The 21,332-nt window shown below is 39.9% G+C and overlaps 4 protein-coding genes across 4 annotated transcripts; 1 reads left to right on the top strand and 3 right to left on the bottom strand.

The window, feature by feature from the left end:
* The first annotated feature begins 382 nt into the window (after positions 1–382).
* On the top strand, positions 383–1,183 carry LOC6561586. Its single transcript, XM_001988427.3, has 3 exons — positions 383–552; positions 682–867; positions 937–1,183. The coding sequence occupies exons 1-3, from the start codon at positions 501–503 to the stop codon at positions 1,164–1,166; spliced, it is 468 nt and encodes a 155-aa protein (XP_001988463.1). The 5' UTR covers positions 383–500; the 3' UTR covers positions 1,167–1,183.
* Positions 1,184–1,411: 228 nt separating this feature from the next.
* LOC6561587 lies at positions 1,412–2,009 on the bottom strand. The gene is given in 3 exon segments (XM_001988428.3): positions 1,412–1,623; positions 1,681–1,860; positions 1,862–2,009. Coding segments are annotated over 3 exon segments (477 nt in total). The 5' UTR covers positions 1,955–2,009; the 3' UTR covers positions 1,412–1,419.
* A 1,217-nt stretch (positions 2,010–3,226) lies between these two features.
* On the bottom strand, positions 3,227–21,184 carry LOC6561588 (probable G-protein coupled receptor CG31760; the record flags this gene model as incomplete). The annotated part of the gene is given in 14 exon segments (XM_032736592.2): positions 3,227–4,570; positions 5,075–5,262; positions 5,327–5,576; positions 6,334–6,542; positions 7,011–7,155; positions 7,220–7,329; positions 11,904–12,057; positions 12,118–12,419; positions 12,969–13,277; positions 13,279–13,351; positions 13,873–14,074; positions 19,448–19,634; positions 20,997–21,135; positions 21,183–21,184. Coding segments are annotated over 14 exon segments (3,126 nt in total), but the record flags the coding sequence as incomplete, so codon positions are not given.
* LOC116805218 lies at positions 7,841–10,042 on the bottom strand. Its single transcript, XM_032735757.2, has one exon. It carries the CDS (start codon positions 10,040–10,042, stop codon positions 7,865–7,867), a length of 2,178 nt encoding a protein of 725 aa, XP_032591648.2. The 3' UTR covers positions 7,841–7,864.
* Positions 21,185–21,332: the final 148 nt, after the last annotated feature.

Genomic DNA, 21,332 nt, shown 5'->3' with positions numbered 1-21,332 from the left:
ACATAGTCACATATCGAAATGTTGTACAAGATGATGATGCGTATAGAAACAAATAAACAAAACAAAAACTATGTTCAACAAATAGAAATTTGTGTATTCTGGGAAATTACTTTTTGGGCAAGGATTTTCTAGTCGTGCTTGCTGTAAATATATTGACATTTTGATCTACTTCTTCACTCATTGCATAAGAACCAAAATTTAAAGCTAATTAAGTTAGTTGCATAAATTCACTAAATGATTTAACTTGAATAATTCAAAACTGGTTGACATTCAAATCTCGCGCTTAATAAGTACCAAATATAAGAAGTTATCCAACACTACATTCGATTAAATTGACATGCCCGCGACTAATCGGTCGACCACCGCAACCAATTGCCAGTCACACAGAACAGCAGCATACATTGCGGTCACACTCATTCCGTAGCATCTTGTTTTTGTTTAAAAGAATTTAGTTTTAGCTTATTTTTATGCGCACAAATAAAAAGCAATAAATAAAGAAAATGTTCACGTTAACACGCTGTGCCTTGCTGCTGCTCTCGCTTACCGTGTGTGGTAAGCACTCACCTAAACCCAAAAGTGCTGCTCTGAGCAATTCAATTCTTGGGTGTGGCTGCCAACTGTTGACTAATTAAATATTGTATCATTTTTGATTTTCATTGCGTTAATTACGCACGAAAATAGGCAGCTGGGCCATACGCTGTTTCCAGTGCTCATCGGATCAGGATCGCAAGGGCTACGACAGCTGTGGCGCCTACAAGCGCTTCAATCGCACCGAACACATTTCCATTGAGTGCAACAGCGATGAATCCCACATGCCCGGATCCTTCTGCATGAAAGTCATCCAGCAAGGACCACGCGGCTTCATCTGTGCGTAGTTAGAGTACATATATACATTTAATATTCATTAACTAATTATATACAACTCCCAACTTGCAGGGGACGGTCGCTGGCGTCAGGTGATTAGACGTTGTGCGTCCGTTTCGGACACGGGCGTCACTGGCGTCTGCAATTGGGGCGTCTACGAGAATGGCGTCTACTGGGAGGAGTGCTATTGCTCCAGCGATAGCTGCAATGCAGCCAGCAGTCTGCAAGCCATGCACAAATCACTGCAAATGCTGCTCGGATTCGCATTGATGGCGGGCACAGCGAAATTGATGCGCAGCTAGAATTCAAAATATCCCATTCCCAGCAAGAAATTTTATAACAAACAATGTGCCTTCTTCAGCTGTTTGGAAGCTTTAGTTATTAAGCGAATTTTACACACATTCCACCCGACATTCCGTCCACAATTTGTATTTAATTTTAAGCTAAACATTTGTACACCGAATCTCGCGACACATTTGTGCATTTTACAAACTCGAAATATATAATAAATATATATAGAATATGTATATAGCAAGTTAGATTTAATATTAAGATCTAATCTTTCTGTTCCGACAACAGCTTAAAGCCGTTCTCCGCCCAGCCACTGGTGGCATCTTTGGCCACCGCCGAGTAGATCATTATGGAGCCATCGTCAAAGTGTTTCATGGCCAAATACGAGCTGCCCTCCTCCAGCCAAATGTGTGTCTCATCATCATCCGGCGACGGCGACGTTTCACATTTATTGCCGCCTTTGCCATACTGCAAGGCTCAGTCGGATTAGGAAAGAGAAGTTCTATACCCTAATTGTTAAGTTACCCATTTTTCGTAGAGTATGATCGGCTGATGCGTTTGCGTCCAGCGCAGCACCCGTAAATAGAATTTAAGAAATTGACGCACATTTTGCTTCACCTCCATCGAGTTCGATTTGTTGAAATTGGACAGCTGCGCCAGTGTTTTGCCACAAATATTGCGATCCTTGGGACGGGCCAGTGTCTCACCAAATGCTGTATGCCACACGAATTAAGCACTCGAAATTCTCGTCCAGCGCTTGACTATGCGGCAACGTCTGCCTCCGCTTTTGCTGTGGCATGTTGGTCAGAAGCTATTGTGTGTAATTTATGTGTATAATTTGGAATGGGAAATTCCTTTTGAATAGATATATGAAATATGATGATAACTGACATATTTGGCAAATGTGTTTTGTATCTGAGAAACATATATAAATTGGAAATTTAGTTTCAAAGAGCGGGGAGAATTTCACATTTATTTTATGTTTCGAATATATTTGGAATTTGTCTTCGGGAAGAGATTCACATACGATATTATCAGAGTTTTTATGGTAGTTTGAAGTTAGGTTTATACTTTATAATAATATGCCAAGCGATATAACAATAATAAAAACAAAATCCGATCCATAAAAACACAATCCACAAATTGTTTTGTTTTGTAACATTTATTTATGCAATTCTTTTTTGATTTTAATATGTATATGTTAATTTTACATTAACTTAACTGTTAATTAATTGTATAATTTGTTGTAAGGTTTTTTTCTTTTCTTGTTTAATACGTAATGCCCAAATATTTTCTGAAAATTGCGCGCCTGTTAACAGTTTTATTTTAAAAATTGTACGCTAAATTCAAAAATCCTTTTATTTTTTATTTATTTATTTTATTTGTATTTTATTTTTTTAAATGTTTTTCTGCCATTACCAATTACACTAAAATCGACTCTTTGCTAACCTTAAGTTGAATGTATACTGTATATAAGAAGATTCTTATGCTGAAATGAATACATCAATTTTGACTAGTTACTATTAAACCGAAATGCAACAAAGTTCTGTGATCGAGTGCCATATATAGAAATAAGAATTTAATTGTTCATTTTGTTTTTCTTTGTTTTTGTTTTTTATTTTTTTGCTCGGTGCATGAGAGAAATAAAAGAGAAAATATGTCTAAACCCTAGGACACAACTCTATGAGCCAAGTGCCATATGACGTTCTACAAGATTTAACTGGCCCCTGGCCAGTATATCTTCCGAATTACACCTTCACAATCCGAACGAAGTGAAAAAAATTTGCTCAATGTTTGCGCTTGATGAGAATTGAAATCAAGAAATATTTCTGAGAACCTAATTTAATACTGGGGGGCATATGTATGTCTACGAAGCCAAACAGAAAGGCAATAATCTAAGGAATTAGATGCACGGCGAATGCGTTTATACGTCGCTTAGATCGTGATCAAGAAGTTGAATAAAAAAAATCTTAAATAATAATTAAAGTTAAGAAAAGAACAAACACAGGAAATAAGCACACAGCGTACTCGAAAAGTATCATAATAAACTATACAAATATGAAATCAATGTTGAAAATGTTATTAATTTAAGTCTAAATTGCACAACTAGCGCATCGTTGGGGTGTTTCTACAGTGATCGCATTGAAATTGTAAATGATGCATAAAAAAATTATGCTACAAATATTCTATAATACAGTAATTAATTAATTAGAGATAATAAAGTATTTTTCGACAGTGAAGTTGAGGCGTTCTAATTATCGAGCGACCACTGTATAAATTATCACGAATCATTGCCACGCATAAGCGCACTGCACAGGCAGACAGGCAGACAGACAGACAGACAGACAGAGACACAAGAAACACACACAAACATTATTTAAGACTAGTTTAAACATTAAGCGATTTACTGTTCTCGGCTTCCTTCCGATTTGTTGTTGTTGTTGTTTGTTGTTGTTGTTTGTTGTTGCTGTTGTTGTTCCTTAGACTGTGTAAATGAAATCACAAATGCAAAGCAGACAAAGCGACAGCTGCCCAGCAATCGATTATTTGTTATCCAAGCTAGACCACAATGGGAGTGCGGCCATCCAATGTTTTGCTATCCGTCAGCGTTGAGGATAATGAGCAGGATGTGTTGTTGTTGTTGTTATTGTTATTGTGACTGCTGCTGTGCTCATCCTCCAACTCGTGGCCATTGCTACTGCTGCTGCTGTTGTTGTTGTTGTAATGTCCATGCCCCGGCGGTGCATGCAACTGCACTTGCTCAGTTATGGTTAGCGGTTCAGTGCACCCAGACAGCGGCGACTCGAGGCGCTGGCCACCACAAGGATGCGCCGGAGATGGCGTGTGTATGGCATACAAACAGCTGCTCGATGTGGATGACATTGAGCCACTGCTGGGCGTTAACAGTGGCAGTGGTAGCGGTGGCGGTGGCGGTGCCAGCGGCAGCTCCATCTCCATCTCCTCCTCCTCCTGCAGCGGCAGCGGTGAATTGAGCTGTGTGACCAGTGTTTCCTCCTCGCTGCTGGTCAACTCGTTTAGCTCCGCAACGGTACGATGTATGCGAATGTGCTGCACATCCGTATCATCCTCGTTGAGCTCATAGTACAACTGCAAGCTGTCATTCATAATGGGCGCAAAGAGGCGACGAAATTGCCGTAATAAATCCGCCTCCAGCTGCTGCGGCTTCTCATCCCCATACACCTGCTTGACCTGCTTGACCTCCATAGCCTCCTCCTCCGCGTCATGGTCTTGCTCTGCCGATTGTTGGCTGAAACTAAAATCAATTGCATCGTCGTCTACAACCCCTCCAAGTCCATCAACAACATTTATTGAGCAATCTTTAACACTTCGTTGACCCCGTCAGACTTTACCCTTCGGCGATTTGCATTTCGATGGCGTCGCATTGCCGGCAACACTATGAAAACAAAACACAATTACATCATTTAATACAATTATAAAAGGATGCCCTGTGTTCATATCCTGTCAGAGGGGTAATCTTATTTGGTCAGCAATAAAATCTCAATTGGGTGGATGAGGCTACACACAACAATCTAAGCTAGTCTCTCAGTAAAGCTCTATTTTCAAATACGTCAGACAGTTTTTGAGATCGGATAAATATATCAAATGCATATATATATGTATATCTTTAAGGATAAGTTATATTATAATGCAGACATTAAAATTGGGGTTTGATATCATCATTTGATTCATAATTAGTATCTACAACTTGAGAAGTATCCTTAGCAGAACAAATTCCAACTCTATTAAGGAATAGCTATCTGACTACTATGTTTTATAGGAAGGATAATACTAAAGTTGGAAAGGATTTGCATGACTAAGATCAACAATAAAAGTCGTATATTCCCCATTTATGTATGTGCAAGGGTATTTTGAATGGGGCTCTTTATTAGGTAGTTACCCGCTGGCTTCGTCCTTGCCGGTTTGCGTTTGTGCCGTGGAAACAGTGCTCTTGCTGTAGGGCGCCTGGAATGAGGTCGATGTGATGGTAAAATATCCACCAGGCTTTGGCTTTAGATGCCGATTGTTCATCTGCATGTGAACAGTCTTCATGAACTCGATTTGATGCGCCAGCTTTTGGATTTGTTCCTGCACAAAAACATATTATTCAGTTAGCTGTGGTTATATATGAATGTATCTGATTAGTGGATACCTTGAGTTCCTCATTCTCCTGATATAGATCGGGCGACTCCTCAGGCACCAGGCCAACGCCATTGAGCGAAAAGGATGCGGTTATGCTGCGCACCTTGGCCTTCTGATCCCATTTATCGCCCTGACCCTTGAAGACCCGCGCCACCTTCGGACCAAAGACCAAAGCAATCGTCGTCGTCGTCGACAGCTGGGTGCGCACAAAGCCCAACATGTATTTGTAATCGGGTCCAGCATGTGGGAAGAGCATTACGCTGTTTTTGTAAAAGAAATAAATTACAATTAAGACTTGAGAGAACTTTGTTATGTAATTTCTGAGTTAATTTGGTTAAAACTTTGGCTCATAAATTTCATTGGTTTCTCATTATGTTGCAACTTCTGCAAATAACTGTCAAAATAGCTACGACCTACGACAAAAACTAAACACAAATGCTAATAACATCAGCAAAAAGTCGCAACAAGTTGGGAGTTGTATGAAGAAAGCGGAGTTTAAGTACAAATTGCATTAATTATCAAAGCACTTGAAAGGATTTCAATTTGGTTGGCGGCAACGTGGCCTGAAGCCGGAAGCCCACACTCAACGCGAACTTGGCAAAGAAATCCGTGGAATGTCGATTGTAAACAAAATGCGGAAAGCAAGCAAACAAATGGACGGGCAGACAGACAGACTGGCAAGCAGGCAGGCAGGCAGGCAAAGACAGACGGACGGACGAACGGACGGACAAGGAAAGGGCACAGCATGTCCTTGCAGGCCGGCAAAAAGGATTACAACGGAAGCGAGCGTGCGCACAATGCAAAAGAATTTAATTAAAACGCAACGTGGAGGCGGCTGCTCCTCTTGGAATTGTGGGCGTGGCCATGGCATACGCTTTAATAGACATGACGTGCCCGAGCATGCGTTCACTTCTGCATGTGTCTGTGTGTGTGTGATGATGAATATATGGCATATGCCATATGGTATCGACATATGCATATATGTGGCAGCATCATCTTGACGTTTGCCGCACTTACTGGAACGCCACCATGGCAATGTTCACGATGGCTATGTTGTAGATGGCATACGAGATCAGGCGTGCCTCATTGTACAGACTCTCCGCGTTGCGCACATTGTAGCAGACCCGTATGCCCCAGGCCAGGAACAGCACCTCGCCAATGGCCAAACTATGATCCCACCAGTTGTACGAGCATTGCTTGAATTTCAGATGATTCTGATCGTAGATCTGTCGAGAAAGGTACAAACAAATTTATTAGATCAGAAAAGAAGAATTGAAAGTTTCAAATTTTGGAATGCAGTATTCATTTCGTGTAATACCAAATCATATAAGTTTTGATAAAGAATTGAAAATATAATATTAAAATGAAAAGTTTCCAAATTGATCAAAATACTAAGCCAGCCACAAACATTTTTGATCTTGAAAATCGATTCAGTTTTGAGAAAATTGGAATGCAACTGCTTTAAATGAATTTCGTTTGATAATAGTCTTTCCAAATTTAAATGTAGTTTTAATCTTTAATATATATTAAGCCATGAGTAAAAGTGCATTGCATTTTAAAATAGGTTAAGTTTTGACGAAGTTAAAATATGATAGTGAAAAATGGGGACTTGTTTAAGTTAATACGAAAAGAATTAAAATTTGTAAATAAACTTAGTTAACAAAAAATTCCAATTATAAGCTTGTGCCACTTACCACCTCCGCCATGGGCGTGGCCGAAATAGTCCATGTGCCCAGATAGATGAGCATTACAAGCAGTATGGGAACCATCCACTGCAACAGCTGCTGATCGTTCAACTTGATCTTGTGGGCTGACTTGACGCGATACGTCAAGGATACGCTGCAAGCAATCAATTACGTTTAGATAGATGAAAGTGGTTGAATGTGACAGTTAATGGACTCACCGCCAGGTCTTCATCAGCAGCGAGGTGTACGTAATGCAGAAGCCCATGTGACGTGTCCACTTTGTGGCAATGCACCAGCCGGAGTCGAGCAACGGGAAAATGGCAACCATCTGTAAAATGCGTAAAAGCAATTTCTTTTAAATCTATGACAATTCTCACTCTTTGCACATTTAAAATGCACTTAAATCTCTGCAAAGCGATTAAGATGGACGCAATCCCAGTGGTAAAGCGGCAGTCGTTAAGTTGACAGTGGACATGCCCCAAAAGAAGTTGACAGTCGGAAAAGGGGGTCAAAATCGCACACAGTATGTTCCTGAACTCAGAGCAGGCACATTTAATATGAATCGAAAATTGATTTTTATTTAAAATGACTTCAGTGCAGACTAAACACTCTGAAAAGCTTATTTTAAATGGAATTTCTTTTAAATAAATTCCTATTTTGCAGATTTTATTGCTCTAATTTTCCTCATCTGCTTCACAAATTATTGATTTGACTAATGCATAAAAATTGTCTCTGATATTTCCCACAAATTTAAGACTTATAATTATTCTTGTGGATAGATTTCGATGATTTCTTTATTTTTTTTTAAATATCTTACAAAACACATAACTATTGCGGTTTCAACTGATGCATTGCATCCATTCTTAGGCAGAGTATTGATTGCCATTTTTTGTGTTTTCCTGCATTTTCTTATTGTTTTCATCTCCATTTTCATTATCATTTTTATCGTTTGGCTGTGATTTGCCAGGCGTCAAGCATTGTTTACAATCCTCCATGCCCGCCGTATAGCCCTCAATCTGAATGGTGGTCTCAAAGAAATTGTAATGCTTGTGAATCAATGTTGTTGCCTGATCCAGTATGATCTGGGGATCAGCATCCTTACCGATGGCCAGATGAGCGGCAAGCGCCACTTTATTAATACTCAACGCCCAGATCCGTAAATTGTGAACATGCTCAACACCCTGAATGCTGAGAAATGTTCGCTGCACCTCACCATAGTCCATATAGTCGGGGGTGGCTTCCATGAGTACCATCAGGACATCGCGCAGTATGCGAAACGTGACCAGGAGCACAATAATCGAGAAAATAAACGTGCAGATGGAGTCGACAAATGACCATTCGGGCTTAAAGAAGATAATGCAAGCGGCCACAAAGACGCCAACACTTTGAATCATATCGCCAAAGACATGAATTATCGCCGCCCTCACATTGATGTTATCCTTCGGTGCATGGGCATACTGAGATACCGAAGCGGGCATCAATTGTGGCTCTCCGTGAGTGGCATTCAAAGCACTCGCCTTGGACGTGCTCGCTGGCACAGGAAAACGAGGCTGTCGCTGTGCCCGGCCTGCATCATGTGAATGTCCGTGGGTCAACTGAATGGCCATGACGAGATTGACAAGTATTGCCAATGCGGATGTGATCAACATGATCTTTGCATCCACATCGTGCTGATTGCTGATGAGTCGTTCCACTGCCAACCAGACGAGTATGCCCGTTATCACCCAGATGAAGTAGACGGAGATCATGGCGCCAATCACCTCGGCACGATGCCAGCCAAAATTCATGCGTTGCGTCGACGGACGAGCGCTCAGATGTATGGCAAATAGTGAGATCAGGAAGCCAGCAAGATCCGTCAGCAGGTGTGCGGCATCTGTGGCAATGGCGAGACTGCGTGAGAAGATTCCGCCAATTATCTCACAGATCATAAAGCACAGGCACAATACACTGGCCACAATCAATTTCCGTTTGGCCATTTTATCCACACCTTCGCCATGTCGCTCAAAGTGGCAGTGATCCCGATAGATGGTCGTTATGTGCGATCGCTTGCCCACAATGGTCAGTGTGCGCATCGATTCGGAGTGTTCCAGGTGGTCCTTGTCCTTATCCGGCTCAGCTTTACTTTTCTGGGGCGGCACAACAATCACCTCGTTGGGCATGCGATTGCCATCGGCCAGTGGATGAACCAAGCCGCCAGTTACCAATCCTGGAACAGTTACAACCGTTTCAGTAACTAAACCAGCCGCAGTTGCATTCTTCGCTTCAGCTACTGCACTTTCGGGTGGATCGCTAAAAAAGTAGCGCATAATATTATTTGTCATGGAATTCCTCAAACTGCCGTTTTCAACATCTTCCTCGTGGGACGTGGCAATTGGAGCTGCTTTAAAAACCGTGCTGGGTGACCTGGCTGAGACAACCTTGCGCAAAACAGAAGCTGCTTCCTTGGAGGCTGGTGTGCTCGCGTCCCTCGCGCTGCTTACCGACGTGGAGCTCTCTTCACTTGAACCTGCTGACCCAGTTAAGGGTCGAGCAAACATCGGTGACTCACTAGTAATTGGTGTAACGGTCGAGCTAGAGCTAGGAGAGATTCGGGTAGCCTTTGATACTCCTTCATCATGATTAGCTGAATGGGGATTCCAGGCATCAGCCATCGCTGGAGTTTCACTTGGGACTGGTCTAGCTTGACTGAACCAAGGATGATCACTAACAAAATATCCTAGTGGCTGCTCTGTTGTAACAGTTGCTGTTGTCGACATTGGAGTAGTTTCTTCAATCACAGGAACATTTTGCGTTGTGGGAATTACATCAACAGCTGCTTGTTGAGGTCCATTTGGACCGATGAACGGCATGGCACCTGGTGTTGACTCCCTAGGTGAACTGATAATTCTTGTAGTTACTGGACCACTTGTTGGAGTTGGTCGATTAAACTCGACAGGAGTTTTCGTAGCTGTCTTTGTGATTAACTCCAAAGCAGCTGGCTTCTTTAGCGCTGATCTAGCTTGGCCAAAGAAGGGCAGATTATCATCAATTGGTGTGATCATATCGTGACTTGGCGACTGCTCATGTTCTTCCTCAGAGTTGAGTGGGTTTCGATGTGGCACCGTCAAAATGTTTATGACGCCCGATTGTTGTGAATTCCTTAACTGAAGTTTCGATTTGTGTTTCAATTTCTGATCCGCCCTATGCTCCTCAATCTGATGTGTTGATGTTGTGGCACCGATGTTGGTGGCAACTTTTCTTCTTGGCGGTTGTAGCCTGGATAGTTTTTTGCTTTGAATGTACGACTTTGGGCTTGGATGCAGCTATGATTCGCTGCATTTTTTCTTGTTGTTCAGGCGTTATTTGTGTAGATAGAAAGGGGGCAGATTGGGAGACGACCTTCTTGTTTGTCTCTGACCTTTTCAGCCTCTCGGCCCAGGTCTCGGATTGCCTTCGATTATAATCTTCAGTTGTCCGCTTCTGCTTGTCCTCCCATGTCTCTGACTGCTGTGTGGTGGTATCATCCACTGGCTGATATTGCTTCCTGGTTTCCATCGTTTCATTGTTCTTGAGCCTATCGCTCCAAGTCTGCAACTGCTTCAGTGTTTCATCTGATTCTGCTTTCGTCAGCTTAACACCAAAATTCAGCGTCTGCTTTCGGGGCTTCATCGGTTACCTTCCTCTTCAAATTATCACTCAAAGTCTGTGGCTTCTTTGGCTTTTCCTTCTTCTTTGTATTATTCAATTTTTCATTCTTGCTGCTGTTTGGCGTTTTCTGCTCGAATAGAGTTGCCGAATTGGAAACAGTCTTGATCCACTTTTGTTGCATTTCCGTTGGGTGGTTTTGGCGTCTCACCAGTAAGTTTCCTTGCTCCACCCGATTGCACATAAGCGGTGCCTTATCCTCTTCTGGTTCGATATCTGGTATTTTTACCATTTCCCGCAATGCTTCCAGCAAGGCAGCCTCGTCTTCACTCTCCTCTTCGATGACGCTGGGCTGGGGCAAGTCATCGTCACGTTTCGATTTTCGTTTATCATCGCTCATTTTACAGATTTTATGCTCCTTTATTTTAAGCACAAGCTTTGATTAGAAAATCAGTTACATTTATAAGGAACGATGATACGCTTGAAACCCTCGAAGCTGTTATTAGCTCCTCGTCTTTGCCATTAAAAAACCTCTTAACCCGTTTGTTGTTCTTGTCGCTTATCCAACTCCTAAGTTTGCCATTGTTGTCTCCGGCTTTTATGTGTCCGGTGGGGCTTCCATTGTCTCGTTTGGCTAATGTTGATAGCATAATTGTGAGCAATACGGCAAAAAGTTTAAAGCAACTGTTTAAATACTCTACAATAAGGAGGAGTTGAAAACTGCTCAAGATTGTTGAATAAAGTTCGTGGAATATTTGAATATGAAGCCCATATTTACAAACTGTTATTGAGAGTTAAGATTGATGTTCATTATGAATACAATTGTGTTAGGAATTTATCATAATTAATGTAGAATATTAGTTACTTGATTGTAATATTAGCACAGCATTTAAATCTTTAAAATTGTAGTCTAAAGTAAACGTGCTTTATATGTTCAGTTGTAGCAAACTGATTTCAGAAAGTTGATATGCCGATACAGAAGCAAGTTACTAAAAGCCGCATTTAAAAACACATAAAAAGGAGTTTTATGTTGCGCATGACGCACGTGGGTAACCACTAGCTCGGGTCGGGGATTGGGGTGCTGTGTAACATGTGGGTCAATTGTAAATGAGACCTTTTGTCACATTAGTAACCACTACCACTCTGCCATTTGCCATTGTCGTCTCATTCACTCGTAATGGTCTTTTTGTGTCGCTGGCACATTTAATGGGTTAAGTTGTTGCCGACGGAGTAGTGTTGAGAGACAGAGAGCTTGAGAGAAGGGTTAACAACACTCACCTCCAGATACATGATAGCACATCCAATGAGCGTGATCATCAGAAATATTGGGCTGGCCACCTTAAAGACTTTGACGCGACGATGACGAAATAGATAGCATAAAAGCCCAAAGGTGCCGCAGGCGCAACCAATTGAAATTGTCAGCAGCGATATTCTACAATAAAAAATAAAATGTAATACAAAATAGAATTCAAAGAAGTTTGCCCAGACGCACCTGAAGGGCCAATGATAGTTGGCCAGACAGGGCTCGGGACCGGTGCAAGTGTCACAGCCGGCGGCGCATTGCAAACATTTGAATACATCCGTATAGTAATTGCTTATATTATCCTGATGCTCCTGCCAGGCAATCTCCATAATGGTGCCATTGAAGCCATCAGGATGCCGCAGCGAATAAAAGCCACGTTTGCACAGACACTGATACGCTCCACGTGACCAACTGCTGCTGCTGGATATCGATGCCAAGATCTTTCCACTGCTTATTGTCGGCGCCTCCGCGCTGGGCTGACGATAGTCGCACTGCAGTCAAACACAAGACAATTAAAATCATTCAACGACTGCTTAAAAAAATTTAATATTCCTACATCTAGTCCATCTGTTAGACAAAATTCTAATGCTATTGTTATCATTAAAACTAATTATATGCCACAGTAGCAAAAATCAGGAAAAGACACTAGGGTTTAATTAAGTCTTTCGCTTTTGACAAAATATATATATATATGTTACTAAACAATAAACAACAAAAGGGTTTATTCAAAAACAGAAATACATTTTATCTATAATTCCATTAAATGCAATAATTTTATATATATAGCTCTGTTATGATCCTTATATCTGAGTAATTCTAATAGGATAAAAAGCCATCTATCAACTATTTATGAGTAGTAGTGGTAAGACAGAAAGGTTGGTTTTATTAAAATGTCGGGTGATGCTGACTAAGAATATATACTATATATGTAAGTGGTCGACACTCTTTTAGCAGCAGTCTTCTTTAATGGCTTACACATCGCCTAACGCAATTAAAATAACCTCTTAAAGAAGTGCTTTAATTGAGTGCTCCAAACTTACCACCATGGAGGCGCGATGGCATTTGTGTGAACTGTGAAAGGCCTGCAAATCATTTATGGTATCCACATCATTGTTAATTGCCGCGACTGTGGAGCGTCGCGCCTGCTGCCTCTGGCGCAGCAATAGCTGCTGGCTGCTGAAGCGATAGGGCGTCGCATCGCACTGATTGACGCGCAGCGTGGTCACATCGATGTCGACACTGATGAAGCCGCGCAATCCATGCCGTCCGCTGGGCGGTATGGCGATGCTATACGAGACGAGCCACTTGCTAAGCGCACAGGAGAAGTACGGGTATGTCCACCAGCCCTTTGTAGTAGTTATTCGGCGGGCTGGGCGCAAACTTTGGTGAGCGCAGTGTTGGTGTACTGCTCTCGTCCTCAAACCTGCAAAACCAAACAAAATAAATAAAAAATAAAGTAAATAAAACTTTTAAAATGATTGCAGTCGGATGTAGCCGACTGCAGAAATACTCTGATACCAAAGTAAAACAAGCTAAGATCTGGTGGATCATGCCTTCACCGGTTCTCAGGCTTCAGAAGATTATGCTACAAATTTGATAGTTTAAATTGATAAATTGTTTTTAAACCCATCTGTAAGGTAGCAAAGTGTAGACTGATTGTGAAGCAAAGCTTTATTGATGCTGCTTTGAAGTTTCATTCAAAATTCTTTTAAGAAAATAATTTAAATACTTTTAAAAACGGTTTCCAAATTTAGTTGAAATTGAATTTTAGAACATGCCAAGGTATAAATATATTTCATGTTTGAGGTCTTTAGCTTTAATAGCATCGAAAATAGACATATGGAATTAGAATATGCCCTGCTACCCTTGGGATCAGTGTGTAAACTAGTTTCGTAGGAGTTCTCTTGTAATTTACGCTGCCAGGCGCTCAGTTGGTGTCCTTACCAGGGATAGCTGGGTGCAGGCTTTTTGCCAATTTGTAGGCCATCCTCCTCGTAGCGCTGCGTCTCTCCAAGTTTATCGTGACCACTCTTGACCCACCAGACGTAGGACTGGACTGCGCCGTTGGTTAAGTTCAAAGCTAAAATGCGTGCACCATTTATGTATTCATCGGTGAGCAAGCCCTTGGCCAGCGCATCAGAGAGACCTATAAAAAATGTAGTATTTTACACGAAAATTAAATGTGTGTACATAAATCGAGAATGTAGGTCAGCCTGCAGGTGAAAGAAAGGTATTTAATAATTACGTGCTGTGAAAAATGGCGGAAATTAAATGGGAAACGAAAAGCGTGATACGGGCGGATATCAAACAGACAGCAGACAAGACACACTCATTAAATTTTTACTTTTAACGTTTAATTTGTTACCCTGGCACTTTGCATTTCATTAATTCATGTAGCGCAATAAATGTTGAGATTCGACAGTGCAGCTCGCCGGTGCATATTGACTAATTATCACTTTAATTACACAGTTTTCACTTCGTTTCGTTGAGTCAGCGGCAAATATTGCTAATTGCTATTTGCCACTTAAGTAAAATCGGTATACTATTAGTTACTAACAAACAAATCAAATTGCTTTAAACATTCAGTTTCATTGTGTTTTTTATTGTATGCACTATCGATAACAATTTGCATAATTGAATAACAACAATAGTCGAAAAATCTGCAAATTGGCAGATGCTTTCCAATTTCCATTTTTACCAACAAAACTGTGCTTATTTTATATATTTTCATATTGTGTGGCACGTTTTTAATTGAAGCCAGTGGTGACAATAACAGTGTGTGTTAAACGTTTTATCCCCAGTAGTGTCCAGCTGCGTGTTTGTTTTTAATTGTATATCAAAATAACAATTAAATTTATTTATTTACACACACACAGACAAATATGTACAATTAAATTCATAAATTTAATGTTCCAGCTCCGTTTGCAGCAGATTAAAAATTTGCTGGCACATTTAATTCCAGCCCAGCTGTCATTGGCGACCTTGAAATAGTTTTTTTCTTCCTTTGGAAAAGTGCCACAAAGAGGCTGCAAGTGGTTTTTTTCTTTTACCCTTGTTGGATTAAAAAAGGAAAACATGAATGAAAACGGCAGCTCCGGCAACAATGATTAATATGCGCGACGGGTGCCAGCTACAACCAGCTACACCAACCCCCTTGTGTGTTGTGGGCTGTGCCTGTCAAAAGTTAATATTTTTTGTGCCACACTCGGCTAAGCGGCCACATTTCTGTTTGGCTTGCCACGGAGCGTAAGGAGCGTAGGGAGCCGAGGTACAAAAGCAACAACTGTTTGCAAAGTAAACTTATTTAAATTCGATTAGCGCAACTTCCGTGGCAATTCCTTTCTTATGTTCTCTCTTTGAAAGGGTATTATTTTCATGGCAGGAAATGTGTAACGCTAATTCTATATTGTATTTCAAATTCAAACTATTAATGGGTTTTTATCTGTTTGTAAAGAATATGGGCTCCTTCTATATAAGTAAATTTCCTTTTCAATTAACCATTCAAATGTCTTGACTGGTCATATTTTAAGATATACCTCAAAGAAACTGTAATAATGCCTTTCACTTATTATTATTATTTTGTCACATTACTCCCCCAGTTTAGAAGTCAAATTTTAGTTTTGCATTTGTACTGTGCGATGGTCTAAAAATGGGATTACATATCGGACAAAAATGTGTCTTGGGAGCAATTTGATTTATTGAAGGGTCTTTAGGTTTCGTCTCTCGGAAGATTGCTTTTCTTTCGTATTTTATATATATTTACATTAGTATGTGTAATGTTTGCCAACTTTGCTGCATGCTATTTTAGAGTTGTTTTTGCTTTGTCGCAGGCATAAAGCAAATACGCAGCCGGCAGCTAATGTGGCAAGTTTGTTCGTGGGCGTTGGAGCAAAATGGCATCGAAGAGGCCCAATGGGGCAACCGTGAAGGGCTGTCGTCACATACTAAACACACACAAGTCACAGTGCGTCAAAGTGTTGCCACAAGCTCAAACATTTGCCACAATACGGCCGACGGCTGTGAATGTCTTTAACTGAAGGGCAAGTTGGGTCTGTCAAACCGAAGGGGGTGGCAGGTTGATGAGAGGCTGGAACCTTATGGTAAACAACATTAGCCGAGGCCTGTCATTCAGCTTAGATGCTCACCTAACAAACACACACGCATATAGTTATTGTGTATGTACACTGAGAAAAAAAGCTCAGATTAATGCAGCATTTCTATTGTTTATAATTTAAAATTTAGAATTTAAGGATTTGTTCTAGATAAATTTATTTTTATCTTGAAAGAAGCAAATAGTTCGTAAAGTCAAAAGTAAAAAAGAAATTCCTGTTTTTTAGTATAACTATTCTTCTCAAAACGAGTAAGTCTAAACATAATTAAAGTAAGTATTGAATATTGTATTGAGTATATTTGAATTTTTCAAACATTTGATATATTTTGTACATATTTTCCTTGATATATATATATATGTTTTTTAGTGTACTTTATAGTCATGTTTCTCATTCATCATCTGCGTGCGATTTCTTGCACTCGGTTCACATCATCAATCTTTTTGGGGTTCCCAGCTTCGGAATTTATGGCCGTTGAGGAGGAGAGGGTTCGTGTAGGTGTGTAGGTCCCTTGAAAGTGCTTTTTGTGTAGATGTCAGAAATAAACATGCGCAACTTGCACAATTGTAGCCAATTTGTTTTTTTTATTTTGCTGCCATGAGAAACTTTTGCTCAGTTCAACGTCGCTTCTACTATGTAAAATTGGCATTTATTTAACACACACACACACACATACACAGACATGGTTGTCATATGCACATATATAATGTAAGTGAGTGGGTGTGTTGGATTATTTTTGCAGGTGTGTGCCCTGCTTTTATGGCTGCTGACTTTTTGTGTGTCTGCTGCTCTTGTTGGGTAATTAAATTTGCCAGAGATTCGTCTGAACCAAAAGCAATTTAACTTGGACCACAATGCCAGTTGTTTATTTTTTTTTACAGTGTTGGAATTTCACTCGACTGTGTATTTGAAACGTTCCTTTGTTCCACCATTAATAATAACATCATAAACTTTATATATTTGACAATACAAAAATAATAATAAGAAATATGTTTACATATTTTGCATAATTATTAAAAAGTTTTTCACTGCGATTTCTGTGAAATCAGTTTTTCACTTGTTGATGTAACTAATTACTGGTAACTTCCATACAGAATTATCTACCATCATCATGTTGTATATAGAAGACAGTGTATAAAAAGTTTTCTGTCTGACATGTGTGTGTCGCTGTACAACGATGCGTATGCTTGTTGTTCACACAATAATTGGCAACTGATTTAATGGAAATCAGCATACGTTCGCTTGCATATCATGTAACAACAGCATGATTGGGTCATATTAAGCACTGCGAAAATCAGAGATGGATACAGCTTGAATGTTACAAATAACAACGCACAACTTTAAATTAAAAATACGATGTAATGTGGGAAAAGGACCTGCTGCATGCATAGCATAGATAGCGAAGGGGACGGCGGAGCCTGGAGGTTTCTGATGTGCCACAAGTGCGTCGTTGTCAACCCCAGTGGTAGACGACACGCTGTCATGCCGAGCGCTTCAGCGCAACTATATCCAAGTCCAACCCCAGCTCGCAACCCGCAAACCGAAAGTCGCAGTCCGCAAATCAGTCCCAGTCAAGGGAAGAACAGCAGCCTTGACAGCAAACGGAGCCAGTGCCAGCTCTGTTTCATGTATATGTGGATGCACACAGAAAAAAAAGCATGCTTGATATTACACAATGTTTGTGCCAAGAATTAATGCATAACAGCAAAATATTTTATATTTTATATAAATTATTATGTTATTTTTTCTCTTAATTTTTTTTTTACTTTTAGTCTTAAAGGTGTTTAAAGTTAGAAATTTTTGTGGGTTGAGAGTAAGAACAACTTGATATATTTTCTCTCTGTATATCTGTATTTAAAAATATCAAGTAATAGTTTCCAATTAAAAATAACCAAGAAAATAATGGATTCGGATTTTATTATTGTTTTTAAATTTTTGTTTTCTGAATTGGAGTGGGCTAAGATTTATTTTTCCTCTGTATTACATATATATATATATATATATATATATATACTTGTAAAAATGTAGTCAAGGACAACAGACGCACAATGAACTCATCGCACTGAGTCGATTCGGGCCCAGGATAATAACAAGTGGAGTAACTGGGTTGTTCAGTGTTAAGGCGCACCAGTTGCTTTTGTGTCCTGGACAAGCAAATGATTTGTGCGCTGAAACTCCCATACCACATCAGCTCTGAAAAGGTGCGACGTGTCAGCAAAAATCGCATAAAGTGAAAGCAAATTTGCTGTCAGTTTTATAGTTGGTTGTTGTTGTAGCTGTTGTTCCGGTAAGCAACAGGACGTCTCATATATGTGTAGAATATATACGTGTGTATGTAAGAGTATATACATACATATGTATGTAAATGATGTATAGAATTTGGCACTTGCTGTCGTATCTGTTGGCGCTGTGGGATCCTTGAAATTTTGATGTCTTGCATAAATTATTCGGGGGCGCAAAAAAGCTTCTCACAAATCGTATAAACTTAAGCCAATTTCTTAAGAGATGAAGGCTCTCACCATCTGGCACCCGAAAGGATATCAATTGCTTGGCTGCCCTTAAATGCTTTGATTGAGAAGCGCCTGCCTGAAAATAACTCTGCTGTCAATTTATGTGAGTCAAGCAAAGGGCTTCAAAATAAAGCTTAACCTTTGTCTTGTGTTTGTGTATATTTAAAATACAGATGGATTCTTTAATTTTATCGTATTCCGACAAAGCCACTAACACATTCAGGAATGTGACACGAGCACATATTAATAAAAAAAAGTTGGTTTCAATGGTTCCTGATAAGGATCAATAGCCGAGCTGTCCTTCTCTATTAAGTAGTCGATATCATAGACTATAAGAGTCAGACTCTGCAAATTAGGGAATATAAGTTCTTGCATACCACTCACAGATCAAATTTACTTCGTTTTATCGATAACTTTCGTTAAAATCGATAGAAATCGATTTGCGATTGAAATAAAAGAACCAATTAATATGGCATTCCAATTCATAAATTTATCTTTCTTAATCAACAGTAAAAATTAAGAGCAGATAAAAACACAGATTTTGTAAACAAGAACAATTTTTCATAAATCAGGTGTTGAGGGTAATTTTAGTTTCGGGTTTGAGAATATGTCTATAAGAGAACGGCTCAGGGCTCAGGGCATCACTTAGTCGATCTGTCTGGCCTAGAGAATTCTTACTTGTTAAGCCTTATCAATGCTCACATATCACAGCACACAATTTACAAGAGACGGAAATGATTTTAACTAGATACACGCTTGGTAAATAAGATGGGCAACATAAATCAATATATCAATTACTCAAAACGGAGCCACAACGTGTGACATACATATACAATAGAATAAGTACAGCCAAAAATACAGACAAACATATATGTATTTTGGGATTGTTGGAGAACTTACCGCCATGTCGTATGATGCCCACTTCCTGGAGTATTGATGCCGCCAAATCTGCCTTTTGTCTGGTGCTCTCGAATCGTTCCGAGTTGATGGGCACTTGAAGCGGTCGATAAAGCGTTGAGATGCACAGTGTGCCCAGATTCTCGGTGGCAATGTCATGTATCGTTACCAGCGATTGCTCAATGGCCGTCTGCAAAATAAATAGAGGAAAAATCAGAGATCTATTCATAAAAGGTATTTATAAATGCCTGCAGGGACCAACTGCCGCCTGCCTGTTTGACTGTTGGACAAAATGTTGGCAGAAGCGTACCCAAATCATTTGCTTGGTCAACATGTTGACAAACGTATTAAAAATAAATTTTGGCTAAATACATTCATGGCCGAAAGCAACCCCTAATTTCAGTCAGCCTTTTTCTACCTTGTCAGCGTCGCATTTTATCGTTTGAGTGGAAAATTGAGTTATTTAGCCTCACTTTGCTCTACTATTCGCCTAAAAGTTGCCCAAAAGCGGGCTGGCTTTAATTCGCTTGCTGACCCATTATTAGGGCCAAATGGATAAACGTGGCCCAGCATTTTATTGTTTTTCTTTTGTTTTTCCATGATGATCTCTTAAGTACTTAGGGAAAGAAAATTAAAATTGTATTGCTGGCCATTCCCAAGGGTCGTTCATTGGTAAAATGCGGCTGCTGAATCACTTTAATTAACTACAATTTAATAGAAATCTATTGAAATTTCGGTCAAATTTTTAAATAAAATAAACTATAAATATCAAAAAAAAAGAAGTGATTTAATTTAATTTTTATTTCTCAGTTGTCATATTGGTACTTCATTCAAGTACTCCTTGCTACAACTCATATCTGCTCGAATCCATTGCGAATTTCTAAGCGTTTAATCTGATTAAATTGCTGAAGTTTGCAAAGGGGAAATACGTAAGCGTTTTCAATAGCCACCGCAGGCTTTTCAGCTCTGCGATTAAGCAGCAATTGTACTTGAGGAATTAAGCTGCCACTTGAGTAGCAGCTGCCTCAAATGGTTGCATGCATCGAGTGCTTACTAAGTTTCATGTAATATGCAGCTAAGCGATGTGCAATTTCCAACGCAATTCAATTACGTTGCCGCATTTAACAGCTGCCACGCCTACAAACTGTTGAAAGGTGCTGACACATGGGCGTTTATTTAAGCTGCAGCACTTAATATAGAACACAAGAACAGCTCACTTAGAAAGAGGTGTGCTCCTGATTTTCTGAATTATATATTGATATATACATCTAAATAACCATCTATATATAGAAATGGTGTTTCTTCATTGATATAGAAGGATATTTTCATAAAGCCAAAATAATTAACCAAATTTCCAGCTTGAACTTTATATTGTAAGATATTTAATATTTTTTGTCAGAAGTTCAGTCCGAAAGTTTCTTCAAATTTCAAGTTCTTTCTTTTCATCCATCTTTTTTTAGTAATCAGTAACGTTGCTCAGTTGATCAGTTTAAAGATTGGCTCAATCGAATTAAGCTTGCCACCTCGTTGCCTCGCTGTGAGCACTACTTACACGTGTGACGATGTTGCCATCACCGATTCGTACAATGTTTTTAAATGGATTGCCTTGGGCTGGTAATGATACGGATGTTGCAGATGACGATGTTGCTGCTGCTGCTCCTACTGCTGCTGCTGTTGTTAGTGTTGTATTTGTTGTTGCTGTGCCAGTTGATTGCGTTGTTGTTGCTGCTGCTGATGTTGCTGGCGTTGTTGTTGCATTCACACATTCAGTTGTCAACAGCAACATCAGCAACAACAGTAGACGTTGTTTTGTTGCTCCTACATGACTGCCAGCAACTTGTTGCTGATGCTGTGGCTGCTGTGGCTTATGTTGTTGCCCCTGGCAATT

The sequence above is a fragment of the Drosophila grimshawi genome, unplaced genomic scaffold (assembly GCF_018153295.1).
Source record: "Drosophila grimshawi isolate 15287-2541.00 unplaced genomic scaffold, ASM1815329v1 contig_1377, whole genome shotgun sequence".
In the NCBI taxonomy this organism is placed as follows: domain Eukaryota; kingdom Metazoa; phylum Arthropoda; class Insecta; order Diptera; family Drosophilidae; genus Drosophila; species Drosophila grimshawi.
This window is presented reverse-complemented; position numbering and strand designations above follow the sequence as displayed.

What these genes read in the sequence shown, in the direction of transcription:
- LOC116805218 (XM_032735757.2), bottom strand. Translation starts at nt 10,042, where the DNA reads ATGATCACACCAATTGATGATAATCTGCCCTTCTTTGGCCAAGCTAGA.
- LOC6561586 (XM_001988427.3), top strand. Translation starts at nt 501, where the DNA reads ATGTTCACGTTAACACGCTGTGCCTTGCTGCTGCTCTCGCTTACCGTG. An exon ending in GCTCTCGCTTACCGTGTGTG is followed by an intron (nt 553 to 681) that starts GTAAGCACTCAC and finishes GCACGAAAATAG; the next exon opens with GCAGCTGGGCCATACGCTGT. An exon ending in AGGACCACGCGGCTTCATCT is followed by an intron (nt 868 to 936) that starts GTGCGTAGTTAG and finishes CCCAACTTGCAG; the next exon opens with GGGACGGTCGCTGGCGTCAG.